General features: G+C 42.5%; 1 protein-coding gene across 1 annotated transcript; it reads left to right on the forward strand.

Annotated features, from left to right (window-relative positions):
• Nucleotides 1-289: 289 nt before the first annotated feature.
• LOC137405249 (uncharacterized) lies at nucleotides 290-20,008 on the forward strand. Its single transcript, XM_068091478.1, has 12 exons — nucleotides 290-433; nucleotides 4,035-4,126; nucleotides 4,772-4,878; nucleotides 4,992-5,094; nucleotides 5,386-5,455; nucleotides 5,853-5,998; nucleotides 6,717-7,640; nucleotides 7,982-8,134; nucleotides 8,433-8,538; nucleotides 18,085-18,206; nucleotides 18,402-18,563; nucleotides 19,499-20,008. The coding sequence occupies exons 2-12, from the start codon at nucleotides 4,044-4,046 to the stop codon at nucleotides 19,611-19,613; spliced, it is 2,091 nt and encodes a 696-aa protein (XP_067947579.1). The 5' UTR covers nucleotides 290-433; nucleotides 4,035-4,043; the 3' UTR covers nucleotides 19,614-20,008.
• Nucleotides 20,009-21,419: the final 1,411 nt, after the last annotated feature.

Genomic DNA, 21,419 nt, shown 5'->3' on the forward strand with positions numbered 1-21,419 from the left:
TCGGTAGGAGAACGGTTTACTCGGAGATACTAACATTAGATTTTTAGCGAAAAATCACGTAGGAATATATGCTATCGAGTTTTTCATTGGATCAACTGTAATATTCTTGTCGTGTTTGTAAGTAATTTTAGCGTAAAATAAATGGATACGACTTAACAAGCCTTAGCGTTGAGCAATCGTTAGTGACAAAACCGACTGTTGCCCGCCAAGCAGGTTTATTTTTTATCATATCCGCTTGATATATCAAAAACGTTATTATTACACAGAATCATTGAACTGAACTGGTCAAGTTACGCGACAGCATGACAATGTAACACAATGATGAAAAATATTACTAACCGCTTAATTGCTCAACAATGTAGTTAAGTCATTCAAGCATACTTTGCACCAACTTCTCTGGCCGTTTCCAAATCAAACTTCGCTAAAGAATCAGGTATACATGTGATTCTTAAATCGCTGCTTACTGTATATGAAGAAGAAATGCCTTTTGTTGTATAATAGGCTTCAATTATTAACAATTACTAACATTTCGGTTGTCAAATTGTACCGATATATTACTTCATATATGTACAAGTCCTTGAATATGCAATGTGCTAATTTTTATTAAGTCCGGCAAAGAGTCTAAGAACTTTATTAACGCGTTAAACGACCGGTCAATGACACTAAGGTTCAAATCATTTTATATGTGACCTCGTAATTGGCGTGTTTGCTCTGTAGAAGTGTAGCTGTTTACTTGTCTAGCCAGCCTCAACTTCGTCATTTCAAGTAATATTGCGCAGCACTCGTAAGTGCCATCGTGTTCAGCAAGCGAATCGTTTAAGCTCTTGGCGTCTTAGTTCTCTTAATTATGCGATTCCTTTTATGACCTTGACCTACTCTTATACCCCTCTTCCAGCACAATTAAGAGAGCTTACAAAATCAAGATGTCACCATCTCAGAATTGTAGCCAAGGTGACCGACTTGAAGTTATCTCTGCTGCATTGTCTCTTGTGGTGGCGGTTCAGGTAGGCGCTGCCACGCTTTAAACTATTACTCAAAGATCTTGAGTTTACTACTGATGAGAATAAAATGAATCAGACACCAAAATATTTAATATGTTCATATAATGCCCTCGGGCGTATTGGACAGATTCGAATATATATAATAACAGCGATGAGTGTCATCATACTTTGCATGATTGCTGAGGAAGAGAACAAGAATTGACAAAATAGAGCAAAAAAACAAGTAAAAAAATTGCTAAAGATCTAAAGTTTTTAGACGTGATCTTTTAAGACGAATTGTTTTCATAGTTGTTGTAGCTGCCTCAGGAGAAGATTGTAGTTGTTTTGACAACCACATTCAAATTTGAGACTAGGCTTTGGTGCATCTATCCCAGAATTTCCAGCGGTTATAACTCATTTCCAATGTCTCTAAAACCCTCTGAAGTTTTGACAACAACTCTTCGTCTCTGGGCTGGCGTATTAGTACTGGGTGTAGACCTCTCATTGTGGTCGCATATCTGAACATGAGTTTCCACTTCTACTTATGTCTGGGCTTCAGCTAGATGGCATCTGTTAAAAACATATGCTTGTTTGTCCCGAGATTGACTATCAAATTAGGAAAGCCTTTCCAGGTCATCAAGTTGATTCACTGCACACCCCATAGAATTCAGTCCTCGACCGATTTATAACTGACCTGGTGAATATCTGTTGAGGATAGGGCTGTTATTATAACACAGGAAAGCTAGTTGGAAAAACCTTTGTCTCCAAACATTCCTTGAACTTCTACACTCTTCTTTTGGCCATCCCATTGATTTACATATTCCTCGGGCTACTGATTACATGGAGCACATCTCACCTCCTCAACATAAACTGAAAATGCTTAGAGATAAATGGCGGCCCATTGTCATACATGACTGTATTGGGAATTCCCAACAGACAAAACATTTTCCCCTGAACTCCACACCCAGCCTGAGCTGTGGTATTTTCTAAATGTTCCCCTAGCATGTATCTAGAGAAATAATCAACTATTACTAAATAGTTTTTTTCGTGAACTCACAGAGTCGTAGCTATCCGCCACCATGGTTTTACTGAGGCAGCCACGGATACAAATTAATTGCTGTGAAATTACATCGTTGCGGAGGTCTGAAACTTGTAATTCATCTGTCTAGTTTTGGCTTATATTTTATAATACTGTCTTACATCCTCAGGTCTAATTCTATTAGTTACTTCACATATCCTTTTGTTTTCAGGCATTAACCTTATTGATGACTTTTGTGCCATGTTTAGTAGTGGTTTAAAATCTAGTGAAAGCTGTCTATATCATAAAAGTAAAAAAAATTTGCCTTTGGTGAAGTCTTCTAGTTTACTGTATTTCATATGGGCAACAAATGATAATAATTAAATAAAAAGGGACTTAGAAGTTTTGATGGAGACATTCTATGCAATCGTTGAATGTTTAGAAACAAAAGGAGACATCATTATTGGTGAGCTCATGCTTAATTTAATACGATGTTTTTCATTGCCTGTTGAATGGGTGCTGATGTTTATGGACACCTGCAGGGTTGGCACGATTTAAATCAGGCGATTTTTATTCGATTTAAATCACGCGAAAAAAATCATGATTTTTTTTCAAAAAAATAGTCTACCACTAGTGTAGTAGATTTAGTCTAGCGATAAACAACCTGTTTTGTACTGCTTTTAACTGGATAGTATAAACTCATTGACCAAACATTCATTTACTTAAGAATTTAATTAAATAGGAACCTACAGGGAGTGAGAGTTTACAGAGGCTTGCAGTCTTGAACTGCATGCTGCAGCGCTAATCCCTGGTATAATACAATAGGTACAATAAGTACATTATTTGTCTCATCACTGAGTCCCTCACTCACATAATCACATTATGGTATTATCAAGTCTGCGAACTCCTCATAATAATGTATACTGTATGACCTGTATCACCGACACTGATTTTCGCTATAGATTATCAATTATTGTCAATTATTATCAATTATCATCAATTATCAGTTTCTTATCGGAGAATAAAATGTAATTCTTTACATAAATTTGTATTAGCATTCTCGTTGCAAGATACTGAAACAGTTATTGATACAAAAAATGGTAAAACTCGATTTAAATCATAAAAATCGATTTAAATCACAAAAAATCCAATTTTTTGCAAAAAATCATTGATTTTTTCCAACCCTGGACACCTGTCACATTCATCTTAAAATGACTACCGATATCACTATGGCAATAATGTATTTTAGCTACAGTAGAACCTCGGTTCTCGACCAACTCAGTGTTCCACCAAAAAAATTGAGATTTGTTCGTGTTGGATTTTGAACGTAAATTCGGTTTTCGATAAAACCTGAGCATGCGCATTAGAATTAAATGTTCGGAACAGCATGGAAACATTCGATGTTGTTATGAGCTACTTTTGAAAGGTTTTCAAACAAAGGGAGAAGCAAGTTACGCTTCATTAATTTTTACAAAAGAGAATAAACCATCTACGGTGTCTCCTCTAACGAAGAGATTTGCTAGGGAGACAACTCCTCCAGTCGCGGTACCCTAAATTGTTTTGAAGGAGGATTCTATTTCAAAAATGTGAAGTAAATGTACTGTTGCTGTTTATATTTTCTTTTCATACAATTTTTTATGTAACTGATCCGTTGAATTTTTTGCTGTTTCATTATCAATTTCTGCAATTTTTGGTATTGTATCTGAACCTTTAATGTTTTCGATGTTTTAAGAGCCAAACATGAAAAATGTTTTCTCTCTGTTTTTGTTTTTTCATCATCATAAATAGAAAATATTTTATTTAAGTTAAACACGATTTATATCTACTTGCTTTTATTTATAGTATGCAGTATACAGTACAGTTTATGTTGTAAAATGTTAAAAACTACTTTACCGAAGTTGTTTTCTCGACTTGGAACGATTAAAAATTCACATACATTAATTCTAATGGGAAAAATTGTTTCGGATTTCGAACAACCTCCTCGAATGAATTATGTTCTAGAACCGATGTTCCAATGTATTTGTGTTTTTTTATAGCAACTCATAATGAGTGAAAATGTGGATAAGGAGAATGACGAGGAACGACGAAAGATTAAGCAGATGTATCGTGAAAAAGCTTCCCAAAACAAGTGAGAATCCTAATGTTATCTCAGAGGGCTGCTGGGTATCAGTTAGTGTTGTAATGTCAAGGTCGTTTTTTGAGATTATACAGGGTCAATAATTCTGGGTTCAATTTAATATTGCTTATAACTGTACAAATCTCTATATGTTGTTATAACAAATTGTTGTCATCCAAACCTAAGGTGTTGCTGGTGTACATAAAGGAGTAACTGACCAAATCATTGTCACAGATCTGAAGACTAGTGGCTTTTCTTTTTCTGTATTAATGATAATGCAAAGCAGCTTTTTGGTTAGTCTCAATTGGGATGCTATGAATTGATCATTGTGAAATTATTAAGTTTTTAATTATCTTGATATTATTTTTAATTTGAGCTCTTGAAATTATGGATTGTTGATTTTCTGTTATATCAAATACTCCCAGTGACACCCCTTATGTCGACCATGTACTTTTTAATCTGGTTGATATTGTGTATTTGCGTCATGTATATTTTACTGGAAAGCAGGCAGGTTCTGCAGGCATTCTGACCTGGTTGGTCTGTACTATAGCCACCTAGGAGAGGTAACATTTTTCTCAAAACTTTGGGAATAGTGTATTGGACACACATCTCACTTTTTTATTTGTTCATCTTGCATTTCACGTTTTGCTTGCCTAGTTCTGAGCGCTTAGACTTTATCTACAAAGACAAAATTGATTCAGAAGAGTATCTGCTTGGAAAAAGAGTTGATGCCAACTATGAACGCCAAAATATTCCTGAACGTAGTAAGTACCCGAGTTTCATGATGGCCATCATAACCATTATGGATTATTATTATTGGTATCATTTTATAGCAACTTAATACTTGTGTTTTGGAGTTTTTTATTTTGGCTTGTAGGCGAATCTGGTGTTGGAGCCAAGTTTGATGAAGACCCAGCCATTCATAATGAAAGAGTAAATGCCCAGATTAAGGAGAGAGAAGATCCGCTGTCTGCTATTAAGTAAACATTGAAAGCTTATTCTTTTACATTTTTATTTTTTGTTTTTTTCTGCCTATGTGCAATTTGTGATAGCTAAGAAATTTGTTTTATTAAATTCTTAAACTAAAATGTAGACCAAATTGTTTTGGATTATCTATGGCATTCGAAAAACTCATCTAGAAATTAAATGTTGGCACAGTTTAAACCATGTTGTTGTAATCGAATGAGTGTTTGATCAAGTCTCTTTACTCGATGTGTCAGCAGTTATAGGCAGTAGATTTTTCTGTCACGTTTGTATATATATATATATAGGAAACGAGAAGAGCAGTCACGCAGGTCCCTTCTCAACAATCCCATGAAAATGAAGCAGTTAGAAAAAGCGGTAGGTACAGCAGGTTTCCCTTTATCCACTGCTATTAGCAAACTTGGTAAATACTTTCATTACAAATATGAAACCTTCAACTCAAGATTCTGTTAGAAATGTATGTTCAATGACAGTCTGTTCATGGCGGAACTGTCAGGCTCATAAACACAGTAAGTTACAACGAATATTTTACTGAAACAATTATGGTAAAACTGCTTGTATGGGCTATCATAATATTCTAAACAACAAGCACATCTCAAAGCATAGTCACTATGAAAATTGTATCATTGTGGAAAGTCACATAGCCTGCTCGCTTGGGTAGTGTATGTAAAAATACGGATAGCTATTTGAAGTCTCCTCGGGACTCACCTAGTTCAACTTCCTAAACAAAATAGACTATTCTCACACTTTATAGCTGAAGGATCGGAGGTCTCAAAGACGCAGCAAAGACGGCGATGAACTTCTAGCTAGATACATGGCTATTAAAGGTGCTAAAGTGAGCTCGACAAAAGAAAAGCAAAAAAAGAAATTACCAGATGATGATAAGTCTCTTCTGCTTAGGTTGGTGTCTTACATCATGAATCCGGTGTGAGCTGAGGTCCTTATTGATAACTTTCAACTGGCTCATAAAAAACTTAAATTAATAGCAAATTGAAGGTTCTGATGATTTCCAATTACCATGATAAATGCTGTGTCTGTGCGGTGCCACGCTAAGGGCGTTACAAAAAATAGTGCATTGCGCGGGGTATGAACTCACATTTGGCTTTGCTGCAAAGTACACCACCAACTGCGCCACTGGATCATCTTGCAGCATCAGGAAATAATTGTGCACATACCGATTATACATGAAGATCTCTCACGGCGCACAGGACCTCTAGTGTAATAGTTTTCATAACTTAAGAATATATTTTCACTTAATTTTTTATGACAAATACTTGGTGTTTTTAATATGTTGTAGCATGACATGGGCATGCTTATGTAAGCTATGCCAACTAATTACACTCATTAATACAGCTGCTCTTAATCAGTTATCACAGTTGTGTGTTACTATTTGGTACAGTCTTTTATTATAGATATCAATAGCTATCCTTTATTGTAGATATCTATAGCTATCCTTTATTATAGATATCTATAGCTATCCTTTATTATAGATAAAGCTATCTTTTATTCTAGATATCTAGAGCTGTTCTTTATTATACATGTAGATATCTATAGCTATCCTTTATTATACATATCTATAGCTATCCTTTTTTGTAGATATAGCTATCCTTTATTATAGATATCTAGAGCTGATCGGTAAAGCTCGTCGTAGGCGATTCTACTCAGACACCTCAGAAGAGGAAGACAATGACCAGCGAAAAGGACGACACAGAGAGAGCAGTAGCGATAAAGGGCGCCACAGCAAAGAACGTGCTTCACATCGGGGTCAAGAAGATAGACCAGGAGAGTGGAGTGATCGAAGAGACAGAGGGTATAACGGGAACATCCAACGAGGTAGCTCTAGCAGGCGCGGTAGACTTGAAGACAGATCTTCTGCAAGGAATACGAGAATACGTGCTGTACGAGAATCTAGAGATGATAGAGACAAGGACATGAAAGATATAGAAAAATATAAACGTTCTTCTAGTCCTATGGAACGCATATCAGACCTAGATATCACTAGAAGAACAGACAGACAAGAGAAATATTCTCCACATTCCCATGAAGCTGTCAGATACTCGCGGCATTCATCTAGACGCAGCCGTTCCAGATCTCCACACCACAGGGACCATGGGAAATATGTAACTAATTACTCATCTCGAGATAGAAACAGTCGTGGAAGGGAACATAGAAAATCCGACTATAAATCAAATGATCGATGCCGCAGATCTGCTTCTGCAGATGATAAGAGAGGCCATTCTGACAGGAGGAAGCAGCAAACTTCCCACAGACAACACAGAGCAAGTACAGATAGCACAAGTGAAGAAGATAGAGGCGATAGGAAGAGTCGTGGTGGAAAGGAACAAAGGAAATTAGCGCGTGACCATAAATCTAATGATCGACACGACAGATCTGCTTCTGCAGACTATCGCAGAGGCACTTCTGGCAAGAGAAAGCAGCGTCCTTCTCGCAGACAAGAGAGAGCCAGTGCCAATAGTTTGAGTGAAGAGGACAAAGAACAGAGGCACAAAAGAGAAGAACCTAGGAGGGGTGTGGCAAGCAGGTATGTACGTGCCTTTGGTATTGGCAATAAACCAATTGAGACGTTTGCCTTTTAGGTAGCATCCAATTAATTTTTAAAAGTGATTTATTTTGCATTTGTTATTGTTTATTAGATCTACTTGTTTAATAGGCATTTAAGTTATGGCAGCAGTTTGAAGTAAAAGTGTTTTTTACATTATTTATATTTTGAGCAGGCTTCTTTGACTTAATTCATAAATTATTAAATTTTCATTGTTCCAATTCACTTGAGAAACTTGGCTTTTTCACATTTTTAATCTATGCCCATAAAAGTCACAGTAGGTACTACTAGAAGGGTCTTTAAGTTCATCCATTTTAATACAGAAAAGGAATCAAAAGTAAATGGAAGGCTAAGGGGAAAGACTGCTCAGACATTAGCTCTAGCAGCTCTTCCGATTCAAGTTCATCAAGTGATAGTTTGCAGTCTCCCTCACCAAAGAGGAGGCTGAAACCAAATAGGCCCTCCCCTACAAACAGGTTAGTCTCTGTAAATATACCCTTGTAATATGAACTATTGCAAAGTCTCCGTCTGACTTGAATGTCTAAACAAACTATAAACTGTTTCTGCAAAACACTTGTTCAGATTTAACAATCATTCATTTAAAATACTCTAGAATTCGTCTTTTGTTTACATTTTCAATTTTACTGAAAAGTCTAACATTCAACCAACTCAAAAGCTACAGAGAGCAAAGCCAATCCTTATTAGGGAATAGTTTCTACTCACTCATTGTTGTACACTACTTCCTGTGATAATTACCTACTTTGCTAACAACAGAACAAGTAGCAGAAGTTGTAGCTCGGATGACGAGACTCGTGAGGAAGAGAAGCATGATCCGCAGGCTACATTGTCCAGTCGGCCAGCATATGGCCTCGTCCATCCGGTGAGACTTACATGTATTAATGAGTTTCATTTAAATATGCTTGACACATAGGCAAGGGCATACTTTAGTTCAGCGTAATGTAAATACGCTCTGGAGCAATCTGTTCTATACAGCTATAGATTTCATATCGTTGCATCTTTCCTGACTCTTAAAAGGAGGACTGTCATCAAGCTTATACGTATTCCTTCTCATACAGCATGACCTTGTTTCGCTTCATTCCTTCTCATACAACATGTCAACATGACCTTGTTTCGTTTCATTCCTTCTCACACAACATATCAACATGACCTTGTTTCGTTTCATTCCTTCTCACACAACATGTCAACATGACCTTGTTTCGTTTCATTCCTTCTCATACAACATGTTAACATGACCTTGTTTCGTTTCATTACTTCTCAAACAACATGACCTTGTTTCGCTTCACTACTGAAGTATTGCTTTCACCAGAAATTATATGCATGTCTTGTCTTTTAAATGTGTTGTTGGTGACAATCAGTAGAGCGATTCTATTGGTAAGAAATATGCCTGCGGACTATTACTCACCAATCCTTCTATGCTAAGTAAAATTTTAAAGCTTGATTTATTTGCCGTAAGACCAAGTGGTGGGATGGAGTTATTTAACTGTAGCGACATATCCACGGCCATCATAATATTATAGTTTTTTAGCATATGTTGAACTACATGCAAATACTGCTAGATCCTTCCTGTCTGGTTGTTTACTGGTGTAGTCAAGGATTTATTCACAGATGGACATGTTTTTAGCTAATCAATGTGTATGAATCTGTGATTACTCATGTTCACAAAAGCCAGCAGTTTGTGTAATCAGCCGATATTATCAACTCCTTTTGTTTCTTGTCAGGTGAGATGAAGATTTATAACCAACTACCCATTTAATGTTTTCGGAACATTCATGAGAATATAAAATATAACTAGTTACAATTAAAAGCATTGCAACTTGGAGTTTTAACTGATATTGAGATATGAATATGTGCTGTTAGAGAAATGGTCTTAAACTGTGTTACTACTAGTTTTCAGAATTGTTTTCTTTTAGCTGAAAATGTAACACAGTTTTGTTTTTATCAGTATATCTAAAACTGCAATCTTTGCTTTTTGTACAAAATACAACACATTATTTTGTATAAATAAAATACAAAAAAGTTGCATAATTTACTGCTTTGTAGAAGGTAATGGCGAAATCATTCTTTAGTGTAGTTCATGTTGTTCTAATTTCAGTTTGTGTGTATTCTAAGTTTGCAAATAGTAAAACTATGTAGGCTTATCAACAGCTTTTTTGATTTTATATTGGATGACAATGTTGAAGAAATACCAAACATATTACCAATCTATTTGTATGCAACTTTGGTATTAAATAGATTTTTAAATACCGTAAACATTTTCATCATTCACCTACATTAAAACTGAAGGAAATTTTGCAAATACTAATGTTTAAATTAGCTACTTATTTGTTTTAAAATTCCAATATTGTCTATAGGAAAAGCAACTCAATTTTATTTAGCCACCAGACAGTGGTTAATTGTACATCTTACAATTTGTCCGAGAAGCATGTTTTTTAAATTATTTTGTAGAACCTTTTTTTACACACTCATTTTTTCCAACTGTTGCTGAAAAAATATCTTATGTTCACTTTCAATGACATGTCATCAATCAAGCACACAATCTCAATGTATCATATGCATTCAACTGTGGGTGACTCAAGAAAAACCTGCATGACTAATACTGTTGTGGAATGTGATCCACTGAGAGCTGAGCCTAGGGCTGAGCTAAGCCGAGCCGGGCTGTGCTCAGTCAGGCAGAATAATGAGGTCAGAGTTTAGCCAAGCCAGAGCTGTGCCGAGTCAAGACCGAGCCGTGCCGGGTCCAGCCAAGTAGAACGGAGGCGGAGCTTACTAGCTATATAAGCTCGAACATTTGTGTAGAGGAGCAGAGCTGTTCTGGGCCTGCTCATTGCCTGTTACTTGAGCATCCTTGTACAACTTATGAACTAAGCAGAAATATATGTATAAACTCATGCACCTAGTCTTGTACTAGTGGAGGGGAAGTGAAGGTCGCACAAAAACCTTTACACTGGTGGCAGCGGTGGGATTGCTGACGATCCCAAGAACTCACCACAGGACTCGTAGCAGGATCACTGGAAACTGGGATGATCACTGGACATTGGGAGGATCACTGGACTTTGGAGGAACTGGGCTGCCTGAAAAACGGCGACACCGCTTCTACTGGAAGAACTTCCTACAAGAAGAAACCCAGCGAGAGCTGTGGAAAGCCCTGCGATATCGGACCCAGTAGATGCACTGCTCCGGGAGCAGAAACCTACTAGAGGCTCCGACAGGCCTTGCCTGAGGAGGCAGCGAGCTCCTACTGGAAGAACTTCCTTCAGGAAGAAACCCGGAAAGAAGCCAACGGACACAGTAGAGGCACTGCTCTGGGAAGAGAGCAGAAACCTACCGAAAGCCAGACATGGCCAATAGGAGAGCAAAAGTGCTGATCAGGGACCCAACCGACTAGTCGAGGCACTAGAACAGGTACTACTGATGCCAAGGGCTCAGGAACCGGCACCACGTTTTAAGATACCCCAGTACACTGGAAAGGGAGATGTGGAGTATTTCATTGCTCGCTTCACGGAGGTAGCCGACACCAACCAGTGAACGGAAGGAGCAACCCTATTGCACCTCCGGGAAGTACTGGGCGAACAGGCTGAGGACTGCGGACGGACCGAGGACCAGGAGGCCATTTTCAATGCCCTCCGGGCAAGATTCGGGCTATCCGCCAGGCAGGCGCTAAGCCAACTCGGTACGCAGAGGTTGGTACGCATTGCATACGGGGACCTGCCGAATCGACACCGAAATAGTATGGCTATGGAGACTTTTTGCAGCTCACTAAGGGACCCTGCCCTGCAGCAACATATCTTGGCCGTACATACGCCAACGCTGGCTGACGCTGTACGGGCCGGGAACGACTACCTCCAGATCCAAAGAGGCGACCATAAATCCACCGGATCTTCGGTACGAGCCCTGGAGGGAGGAACCTCCGACCAGGTGAACTCGGCCAATCCGATGCTATAGGACGACTAGCTCGGCTGGTCCAAACTCTCACGGACAAGGTGGAACGGCTCCAGGAGCAGGTTCGCACTCCAACCGAGAGGAGGAGCCAGCCAGCTACCCTTTGCTGGGGATGTGGGCAACCGGGGCACATGGAAGAATTGTCCTCGCTACACCAAACCGGCTTTGGGAAACGAAGAACGGCCACAGCAGTAGTTCCGACTACTGGCTGTACCAAGGCCAAACAACTCCGGAAACACAATAGGACTACACGGGATTCAGTGACAGCCGACGGTTAGTCTCAACCAGCAAGGACTAGGCCGAGGAAAATTCGTGCACAGGAAAGGCCTGTGGAGACACGAAACTACTACCAGTCTTTGAGTGAGGCCAATCTGGACATTCCCGTACACCGTCTACACCCCTCTATGCGAACGGCAGGGACGTAGCCCGAAACGAAGGAGGGTGACCCTCAAATCCCCTCCACCCCAGACAGCGAGAACCACCCCCACTGGACCGGATGGTCGGAAGCCGGCCTTAAAGGCGGCAAGGCCGACCCCTTCTCCGCTTTGGGGATGGCAATCACAGGAGCTGCGGGTCTACCTCGGACGTGGGACGGCCTGAGGGACCGACCTCGCCCCACCGCAGAAAGGAAGGCTTCCAGGCCTCCCGGAGGATGTCTTGAAAGACACCACTAGGGCGCAAGCCCTCAGCCGACCTCACTCCATCAGCTATTTCCTCCCAGGAAGAGTGGAGGGGCGGCCCATCCAGTTTCTTTTAGACACAGGATGCACCACAAACCTGATCAATAAGCAGGTCTTTGACCGATTGCCAAGAGCCGTACGGGACCAACACGAGGAGAGTGACAGCCACGGACTATTGGCTGACGGAATACAGCTCCCCTTCTACGGGATAATCCGTCTGGCCATCTGCCTGAGGGATGTAAAGACAGAGGAAGTCTTTGTGGTTAGCCGTCTGAGCGAGGATGCCATACTCGGAAGCCATTCTTTATGGCCCATCAGTTCTCTCTCGAATTTGAGCAACTGGTGGTCCAAGTGGATGGCAGACAGCAAGTCTGCACGGATCGACATGGGCGGCTGCTACAGAGCAAGGTACAGGTTATAAGGGGGTAGTGGTTTCCGCCCGGACAGAGATGGCTACACACTGTCTTATCACCACGCGAAATTACTGCCCCATGGGTCTGATCGAAGGATTTCCCGACGGACCTCCGATAGCAAGTAGCTTGAATCAGCCGGGACCCAAGGGGCAGGTCATCACCCGCTGCATGAATGCTACGGAGCGGCCATTGACGTTCCGGTCCAGAGCCACTATCGGCACTTACACGGGAGTGGAGACCCCGCAGGTCGAAGCGGACGATCCCTTACTGTGTGACGTCGGTCCGACTTCAATCAATAGAGTGCCGGTTCACCTTGAGGAATTGTTCCAGGCGGCCCGGCTGAACTGTGAGGAGACGGGTCAAACGGCGAGGTTGGCCTCCTTGCTGAGTTGATATTCCACCGTGTTCAGTAAGGGTGACGACGACGTAGGATGAACATTCCATTCCACTTAGGGAGGGCACCCGGCCAACCCGGCAAACCCCCACAGACTCGGACAGAAGGAGGCCGAAAGGCAAGTCCAGGATCTGCTCAAGCGAAGGCTTATCGAGCCAACCGGAGGAGCTTGGAGCTCCTCCGTGGTGTTGGTCCGGAAGAAGGGTGGGAAGTGGCGCTTCTGCATCGACTACCGGCGGCATCTAAACGCCGTCACCGAGCAGGACGCCTACTCTCTACCCAGGATAAACGACAGCCTGTACGCCCTGTCTGGCAGCCGCTATTTCAGCGCGCTCGACCTGGTAAGCAGGTACTGGCAGGTATTCCTGAATGCAGAGGCGCAGGTGAAATCGGCCTTCTCGACACGGTCCGGATTGTGGAAATGGAAGATGTTGCCTTTCGGACTGACGTCCGCCCCGCCACCTTCCAAAGACACATGGAACGCGTTCTGCACGGCCTCCACTGGAGAACGCTGCTACTATATCTAGATGATATTATAGTCATCGCCCCCGAACTTCGATACGCATCTGCATCAGCTAGAAAAGGTCTTCCAGAGACTTCACAAGGCTGGACTGAAGTTAAAGCCGCCCAAGTGCAAACTATTGCAACCCCAGGGCCTCTACCTGGGCCACATAGTAATCCAGGACGGAGTCTCTACAGACCCTGACAAGGTGAAGGCAGTCACGGAGTGGCCGAGCCCATAGAAGTGAAAAAACTCCAAGGATTCCACGGGACGATCGGCTACTACCGACAATATATCCCGGAGGTCGCCACTACAGCGCATCCCTTGCACCGACTGACTGCAAAAGGAAAGCCCTGAAGATGGACGGAAGGAGAACAGATTGCCTTCAATGCACTGAAGGATAGTATCAGCACTGCCCCGATCTTGGGCTACCTGGATCCCCGGAGGCCGCACATCCTTGACACAGACGCCAGCGGATGTGGAGTGGGGGCCGTACTGTCCCAAGTACAGGAGGGCTGCGAGAGAGTCATTGCCTACTACAGCAAGACCCTCACCCCCTCGGAGCGCAATTGCCGTGTCACCCGACGGGAGCTGCTTGCGGTGGTAAAGGCAGTGAAGCACTTTCGGCCGTATTTGTATGGCCAGAAGTTCTTCTTACGGACGGACCACGCGTCACTCCGGTGGCTATGCAAGAGGAAGGAACCCTCGAATCAGGTAGCCCGGTGACTAGAGATCATGGCTGAGTTCCGCTACGTCCTGGAGCATCGGTCAGGGACTCGCCACGGGAAGGCAGATGGGTTGAGCAGGCAAACCTGCGAGGACCTCTGGTAATGCGCGAGCATTGAGCAGAGAGACGGGGGCCCCTCACGGAAGGAGTTGGCAAGGGAACAAGGGCCGTTAGCCGCGTGGGTACCGACCAGTTGCCTGAATGAGACTCTCGACAGGGCGGGGTCGACCCTGGGCAACGTCGCATATCCTGGAGGGCCAGCCGGCAACTCGCACGGGACTCTTGCCCCAACAGTGGCGGGAATGAACCTGGGTGCCGGAAGTTCCTCCGAGGGGCTACCGGCCACACCAGGGATAACAGGTTCAAAAGGCGAGCTGGCAAGGACACAGGCTACCGAACAAAGACCAGTGGCTATCATGTATCGTGCCATCGCCACAGGGGAAGAGGTGCCAGTGGAACACCTGGAAGTCGGGAGCAGAGAGCTGGATATCCTGCATCATCTGCGAGGCTCTCTGCGCATACGACAAGACGGCGTGCTGGGAGCATGTGTGGCCTCGTAGGGCCACGCTAGATGGTGCGCCATTTGGCCCCCCTCGGCCATGCGGGAGACCATGATGTGGCAAACGCATGCCCTGGCTCACTCTGGGGTAGGAAGAATGATAAGCCGCCTCCAGCTGACTTGGTACTGGCCTGGACTGACGGCCACAGTCAGACGGCTCATCAAGAGTTGTGAGGTGTGCCAGGCTGCAACGCATGGAGGGACCAAGGCGGCCGGAGGGAAAAGAAGACTCTACGCCGGACGACCTTGGCAGAAAGTGGCCGTGGACCTGGTGGGGCCATTTCCGGTCACGCCTAGGAAGAACAAGTGGGTGCTGGTCCTCACCGACCACTTCACCCGATGGCAGGACGCACTGGCACTACCTGATGCCACGGCCTCGGTGGTCGCAAACGCACTGGATGAGTGGGTCTTCTGCTACCTGGGGTTACCCGAGCAGATCCACACGGACCAGGGGGCGCAGTTTGAGAGCCAACTGATGGCCGAACTGTGCCAACTGTGGAACGTGGGGAAAACCCATACGACTCCTTATCACCCACAGGCCAACGGAGTTGTTGAACGGACTCGGAGACTCTTTGAGGGCACTACTCCTGGCCCGGGGACAAGACAAGTGGGACCTGCGGCTTCCCCAGCTGATGAAGGCATACCGAGGCACCCCCACTCCGCAACCGGAGACAGCCAACATGTTCATGTTGGGACGAGAGTTGAGGTTGCCGGACCAGCTCGAAAGCCACCCACCACCGACCGAGTTCTTTCCTGCCCACAAGCACACCCTTAAGGTGCAGTGGAGGCTGCAGATGGTGCACGAGGCGCTACGACAAAGTCAGATAAAGGTGAGACAGGAGAACCGGGAGGAGCCACCGCTGTACGCCCCAGGCGACGGGTATGGCTCATGGATAAACGCCGGAGACGGGGAGAAAATCCTAAGCTACAGGCAAAGTTCGTGGGACCATACCAGCTCCTGAAGGCCTGGAGGAACCACACATATCTGGTGGAACGACAGGGCCAGTTTTCCATTCAGAGCGAAGGAAGGCTGAAACCTTATCATGCTTGCCCAGAAAGGTTGGGGCAAGCCCCTGCCACCCTGGAGCCAAGGAGAGGTCCTAACATGAAAGGAGCTTGACCCAGCAGGCCGGAAAGGAGGCAGGAGAAGGTCAGAATAGACCCTGTACCCATAATGCTGCCCCCCAGCTGGGAAAAGTTGCTGCTAGAAGCTGCAGAAAAATGAAGACAGGAGATAACTCCGGGAGAAAATCCGGAGGAAGGAGAAAGCCAACGGTGCCCTCCGAGTTTCGAGGGAATCGATCCGGCCACTTGGGAAAAAGTTCTGGGAGAACCTGAAGCAAACCCGATGGAGACTGAAGAGACCACAACACCAGATCCTATCAACCCTGCAATCCAATCAACTCCGGTCCAGCACAATCTTAGGCCGGCTCGGACCACTAGAAAGCCGGAACGGTACGGAGATGGGGTATGCTACTCCATGGAATTGTCGGAAAACGGTCTGGAGGTCGAACAGGAAGGCAGCAAAACAGTCCTCACGGACGCGACTAAAGCTTTCTTTTTAAAACACTCGTTTTCTCTGGACGACGTTAGAGCATTCGAGAAGATGGATAGAGAAGGTAACACCTCGCTACAGGATTTATTGACTTTGGTCACAACTAGCTTGAAAGAAGCTGAGGAAGCACTGAGTGCAATGGAGCCGGTAGGTGTGGCAGCACCCAAGGGAGATCAGGAGTTGGAGGAGGCAACTGCTGAGGCCAGCATGAGCTGCCCCCGAGAAGCTGTCTCCGAAGCAGATGACGAGGACCTGGACAAAACCCTAACAGGAGAGGTCTGCCAAGTGGCTACCATAAGCTCTCTCCCAAGGTCTAGATTGGAGACCGTTGTCACTAACGGAGGGGAAAGTGTTGTGGAATGTGATCCACAGAGAGCTAAGCCTAGGGCTGAGTTAAGCCGAGCCGGGCTGTGCTCAGTCAGGCAGAATAACGAGGTCAGAGTTTAGCCAAGCCAGAGCCGTGCCATGCCGAGTCAAGACCGAGCCGTGCCGGGTCCAGCCAAGTAGAACGGAGGCGGAGCTTACTAGCTATATAAGCTCGAACAGTTGTGTAGAAGAGCTGAGCTGTTCTGGGCCTGTTCATTGCCTGTTACTTGAGCATTCTTGTACAACTTATGAACTAAGCCGAAATATATGTATAAACTCATGCACCTAGTCTTGTACTAGTGGAGGAAAAGTGAAGGTCGCACAAAACCTTTACAATACCATCGTTCAACTAACCATAGCGTGTCACGATGGCATCTTAGCTACCTAGGTAATAGGAATCATTTTTGCCGCACATTTCATTTTAGGATATTCGCAAATGATCTCTGCAGTATAGATGTATGAAACATGTTATAGTTGCTGCTGATGTAGCAGTTACAGCAGTGCTTTATATTGAATGTTTGGAAGAGCAGAAATTTGTAATAGAATTGATGTTTATATTCATTTGCTAGGGTTTCTTCAGAATCTTTATCTCATGTAATAGCTAGGAGGTTTTTACGAAAGGCGTGGCAGTGAGTAGTAGGTGTGACAGTGAGTAGTAGGTGTGGCAGTGAGTAGTAGGTGTGGCAGTGATTAGTAGGTGTGGCAGTGAGTAGTAGGTGTGGCAGTGAGAAGTAGGTGTGGCAGTTAGTAGTAGGCGTGGCAGTGAGTAGTAGGTGTGGCAGTGAGTAGTAGGTGTGACACGGAGTAGTAGGTGTGGCAGTTAGTAGTAGGTGTGGCAGTTAGTAGTAGGTGTGGCAGTGAGTAGTAGGTGTGGCAGTGAGTAGTAGATGTGGCAGTTAGTAGTAGGTGTGGCAGTTAGTAGTAGGTGTGGCAGTGAGTAGTAGGTGTGGCAGTTAGTAGTAGGTGTGGCAGTTAGTAGTAGGTGTGGCAGTGAGTAGTAGGTTTGGCAGTGAGTAGTAGATGTGGCAGTTAGTAGTAGGTGTGGCAGTTAGTAGTAGGTGTGGCAGTGAGTAGTAGGTGTGGCAGTTAGTAGTAGGTGTGGCAGTTAGTAGTAGGTGTGGCAGTGAGTAGTAGGTGTGGCAGTGAGTAGTAGGTGTGGCAGTTAGTAGTAGGTGTGGCAGTGAGTAGTAGGTGTGCTAGTAGATTCATGATGACTTATTGCATGGTGGTGATGTGCATTCTTTTGATCTCTTCTTGTTTGACTCAATAGAAAGGAGAATCAGCCCTTCAAGCTAAAGCTCAGGCTGACTCTGACCGCAGAGTTAAAACTGAAAAATTTATTAAAAAGGAATCTTCACCACCGAAGTCTAGTACATCCCATCAACGAGCTCGGTATGATCACCTGATTCACTCAGTTTCTTGAATATTGTATCTGATTAATAGCAAGTTGGCTGCAGTCTATTTTAAGATTGGCAACTTTGTATTTAATCTCAATCAAGTTTGCATCCCAGAACCGGTTCGTAAAAAATTGGAGCTTTATTCATTTTAACATTTTTGTATAGTGCATGATCTTTTATGGTTATATAGCCTAACATCGGAGGAAAAAGAGGCTCGGCTGAAAGAAATGGTAGATAACGCCGCGTGGAGAGATCAACAGCGAGCAGAAAATGTTGCTCGTTATGTTGAGGAGCAGCGAAGGGAAGACGAGGAATATAGTAGAAATGCTGGGAAAGATAATGATTTTATAGCGTAAGTTAATGCTGTTATACTGTGCAATTTATCAGCATCTCAATAGAGGTAGTTCATCATATACTCATCTTTAGGGCTCATCGTTTGGAAAGTTAGTTTTTTGCTAGCAGATGCGCTTTTTTTATTCGTTTATAGAAACACATAATCCTTTAACTCTTTGCGTACCACGAGCCGCGTAGTGCGGCTTTTGTAGGCTTTGTACAAAATGCTTCTGATTAATGAGTGATTAATGAATTAACTTATTGTATCTGTACATAAACAAAAGAGAGCAATTATCTGCATGCGTTGTTGAGCCAGTAGAAAATATTTTATATCCCATCCTGAAGGTAGTTTTGGTTTGCAAAATTTTTATTTTTATCGCAATTTCTTCATAACAAACGAAATCGTGTCAGACGCATTACACCTACGAAGGTCTCACAAAAGGTCAATGGACGCTGAATGATTATCTATTGAACTGCAGTACTACTGAGAGTGATTATTTTATTTTTAGCAGTAATAATAATGCCGTAAGCTGTAATAATATTGATAACTTGTCCGACTCGGAACATGACAGACTTGCTCACGGTTGCAGCAGAAAAAGTTTCTGCAACACATTTTCAGCCTTATAGCATCAGCTGATGTAAAATTTTATGCTGGTTAATTTTGCATCAAATATTTATATAGGTTTTGTAGTTCAAAAGTTATGACTATTTATATGCATCTTTAATCACGTATTAGGTTTTACCGCATATGTATTTACATGTATATTCTGGTGAGAAAATTACTTTGGTAGCGAAAGAGTTGAAGGACTATATTGCAGCCCATTATATGCTCAATGTATATTATGGGTTGGAGACCAAATTTGGAAATTATGTTTTCTCAGTTTTTTATGAACAAAAGTCGAAATTGACAAACAGTTCTTGATGATCTCTACTATCTTTTGACATATCACACAGGCCAATGATGACGAAGCATGCTGGAGAGAGCACGGTCGAAGAACAGTTGAGGAGAAACAGGAAAAAAATACAACGTGCCTCATCGGGTACAGAGAAGAATTTCACTCAAAAGTAACAGATTTCTGTGATTTTGTTTTATTTAATGAAAGGCTGAAAGTAAAATGTAAATATGTTTAAATGTTAATAAATCGCTTTTGTTTAATTTCTTACTATTTGTTGAACACTTTTAAAATTTTGTAATCATGGTTTTCATGAAAAAAATTTTTACTGGATATGTATTACTTTTTTGTTCATATGGATATTACTGCCATGAATTTGCACAATTTGTAGTTGCTGGAAATATTTTACAAGTATACAAGTGGATGTACATTTGTGTAAATACGCACACCAGCTAATATAAGTATTAATAATGGATGAACACAGTAGGTAATTTTGAATTAATTAGGGGTATGCCAATGGATATTGTACACTTTTAGAGTCACTTTTACAAGTTCAAAAGGATCCCAAGGGTTTGCAGCTTCTACAATCCTGTCTTATATTCAATGTTCCGCATGCAAAATCTAATAAAAATGCAGGCAACATAATTTATAAATTGGCTGCAAGCATTTCACTGCTAGAGCAACATCAGAGCTAATCTTCAGCAATCTGTGAGATTTGATCTCAAGTTGCCTGGCTCAGAGAAATACTGATAATAGGTTGCATAGAGTATTGCATATCTGGTTTGGTGCTGTGATCAGGCGGTGTATTGTCTTAGTAGATAACATTCACTAGAGGTCAGAGTGGTCGTGTTGAAACACGCTTACTCTCGATATCAGGTAATGATAGCACAAGACAAAATCAAGCGCAGTGTTTACCCCTATAGACGCTAGTAAAAAGTTTATGCGTGCTTGTGTATTGCTCACATCTATGATGCTTTATTCTGATGAGTAGTTTATACGTAGCATTTGCTTTATTGAATATTGCCATGGTGTTTTATTGAAATATAGGTAAATTACAGCTCAGGTTTTAGAGCTGCCAAAGTTACAAAATGTGCCTTTTGAATCAGTGACGTAGCGCATGCTGTCTTCTACATATATCACTGATTACAGTATTCAAGTTGTTTTTTGTGAAGGAGAAAATCATTAGCTTTTGTGTGTGTAAGCTGGGTGAAGGTTGCTCAGCATTGATTTACAGTACGTGGAACTTAATCCACTGATACAACTTGTGTAAACTGGCTTAGGCTTTTCTCTAATGTTTGCTTAGAACAAATAGATGCTGCGTAACATTGCTATAATCATTGCTATGCCTCTTCCATGCTCACCTAGCAGGCAATTGCCTTAGCACTTATCAGTGATTTTGTGAAGCAGCAACTGTGAACAGCTAACACACCCGGTATAAGGTATGTATAGGACTGCTGGGTGTACTTGAAATGTTATAGTAATACATGTCTGTGTTTATAAAAGAGTTGTGTGGTTGATGACTTCACTTTTATTCTGGTAAGTTTTCGCTAAGCTATTGATAGCGTGTCAACTTACCAGTTTTAAACCTAATTTCATAATGAACTATTTAGAGGCGTGTACATTGTTTTTATAAAATACATGATTTGTATTCTTTTTACCTGCGTACAATCAACAAAGATGTGTTGACACTTTCTACTCATATGTATGCATGCTTGACTTTTTATCCGCAATCATCAACAAAATAATATGAGAACATGTAAATTTCATTTGTTTTTATTAATCATAAACATGAGATGCATACATCTGCTTGTAATTGCAGTGCTTTCAAATTATCATATCTTTCTTGCTATTATTTCAAAAATTAGATTGTTTAACTTTTTTAAAAGGAAATGATGCAAAAAACAGCTTTTTGTAGTTTTTCTATAAAGTGATAGCATTGAGTTGTCTGCCTGGACATATCCAACCTTGTGATTTAGTAATTA

Source organism: Watersipora subatra, chromosome 1, assembly GCF_963576615.1.
Source record: "Watersipora subatra chromosome 1, tzWatSuba1.1, whole genome shotgun sequence".
NCBI classification, from domain to species: Eukaryota; Metazoa; Bryozoa; class Gymnolaemata; order Cheilostomatida; family Watersiporidae; genus Watersipora; species Watersipora subatra.

Bases quoted from the DNA above. Each gene is read 5' to 3' on its own strand.
- LOC137405249 (XM_068091478.1), top strand. From the start codon at position 4,044: ATGAGTGAAAATGTGGATAAGGAGAATGACGAGGAACGACGAAAGATT. The intron at 4,127-4,771 runs GTGAGAATCCTA...TTGCTTGCCTAG, and splicing joins GAAAAAGCTTCCCAAAACAA to TTCTGAGCGCTTAGACTTTA. The intron at 5,095-5,385 runs GTAAACATTGAA...ATATATATATAG, and splicing joins GATCCGCTGTCTGCTATTAA to GAAACGAGAAGAGCAGTCAC.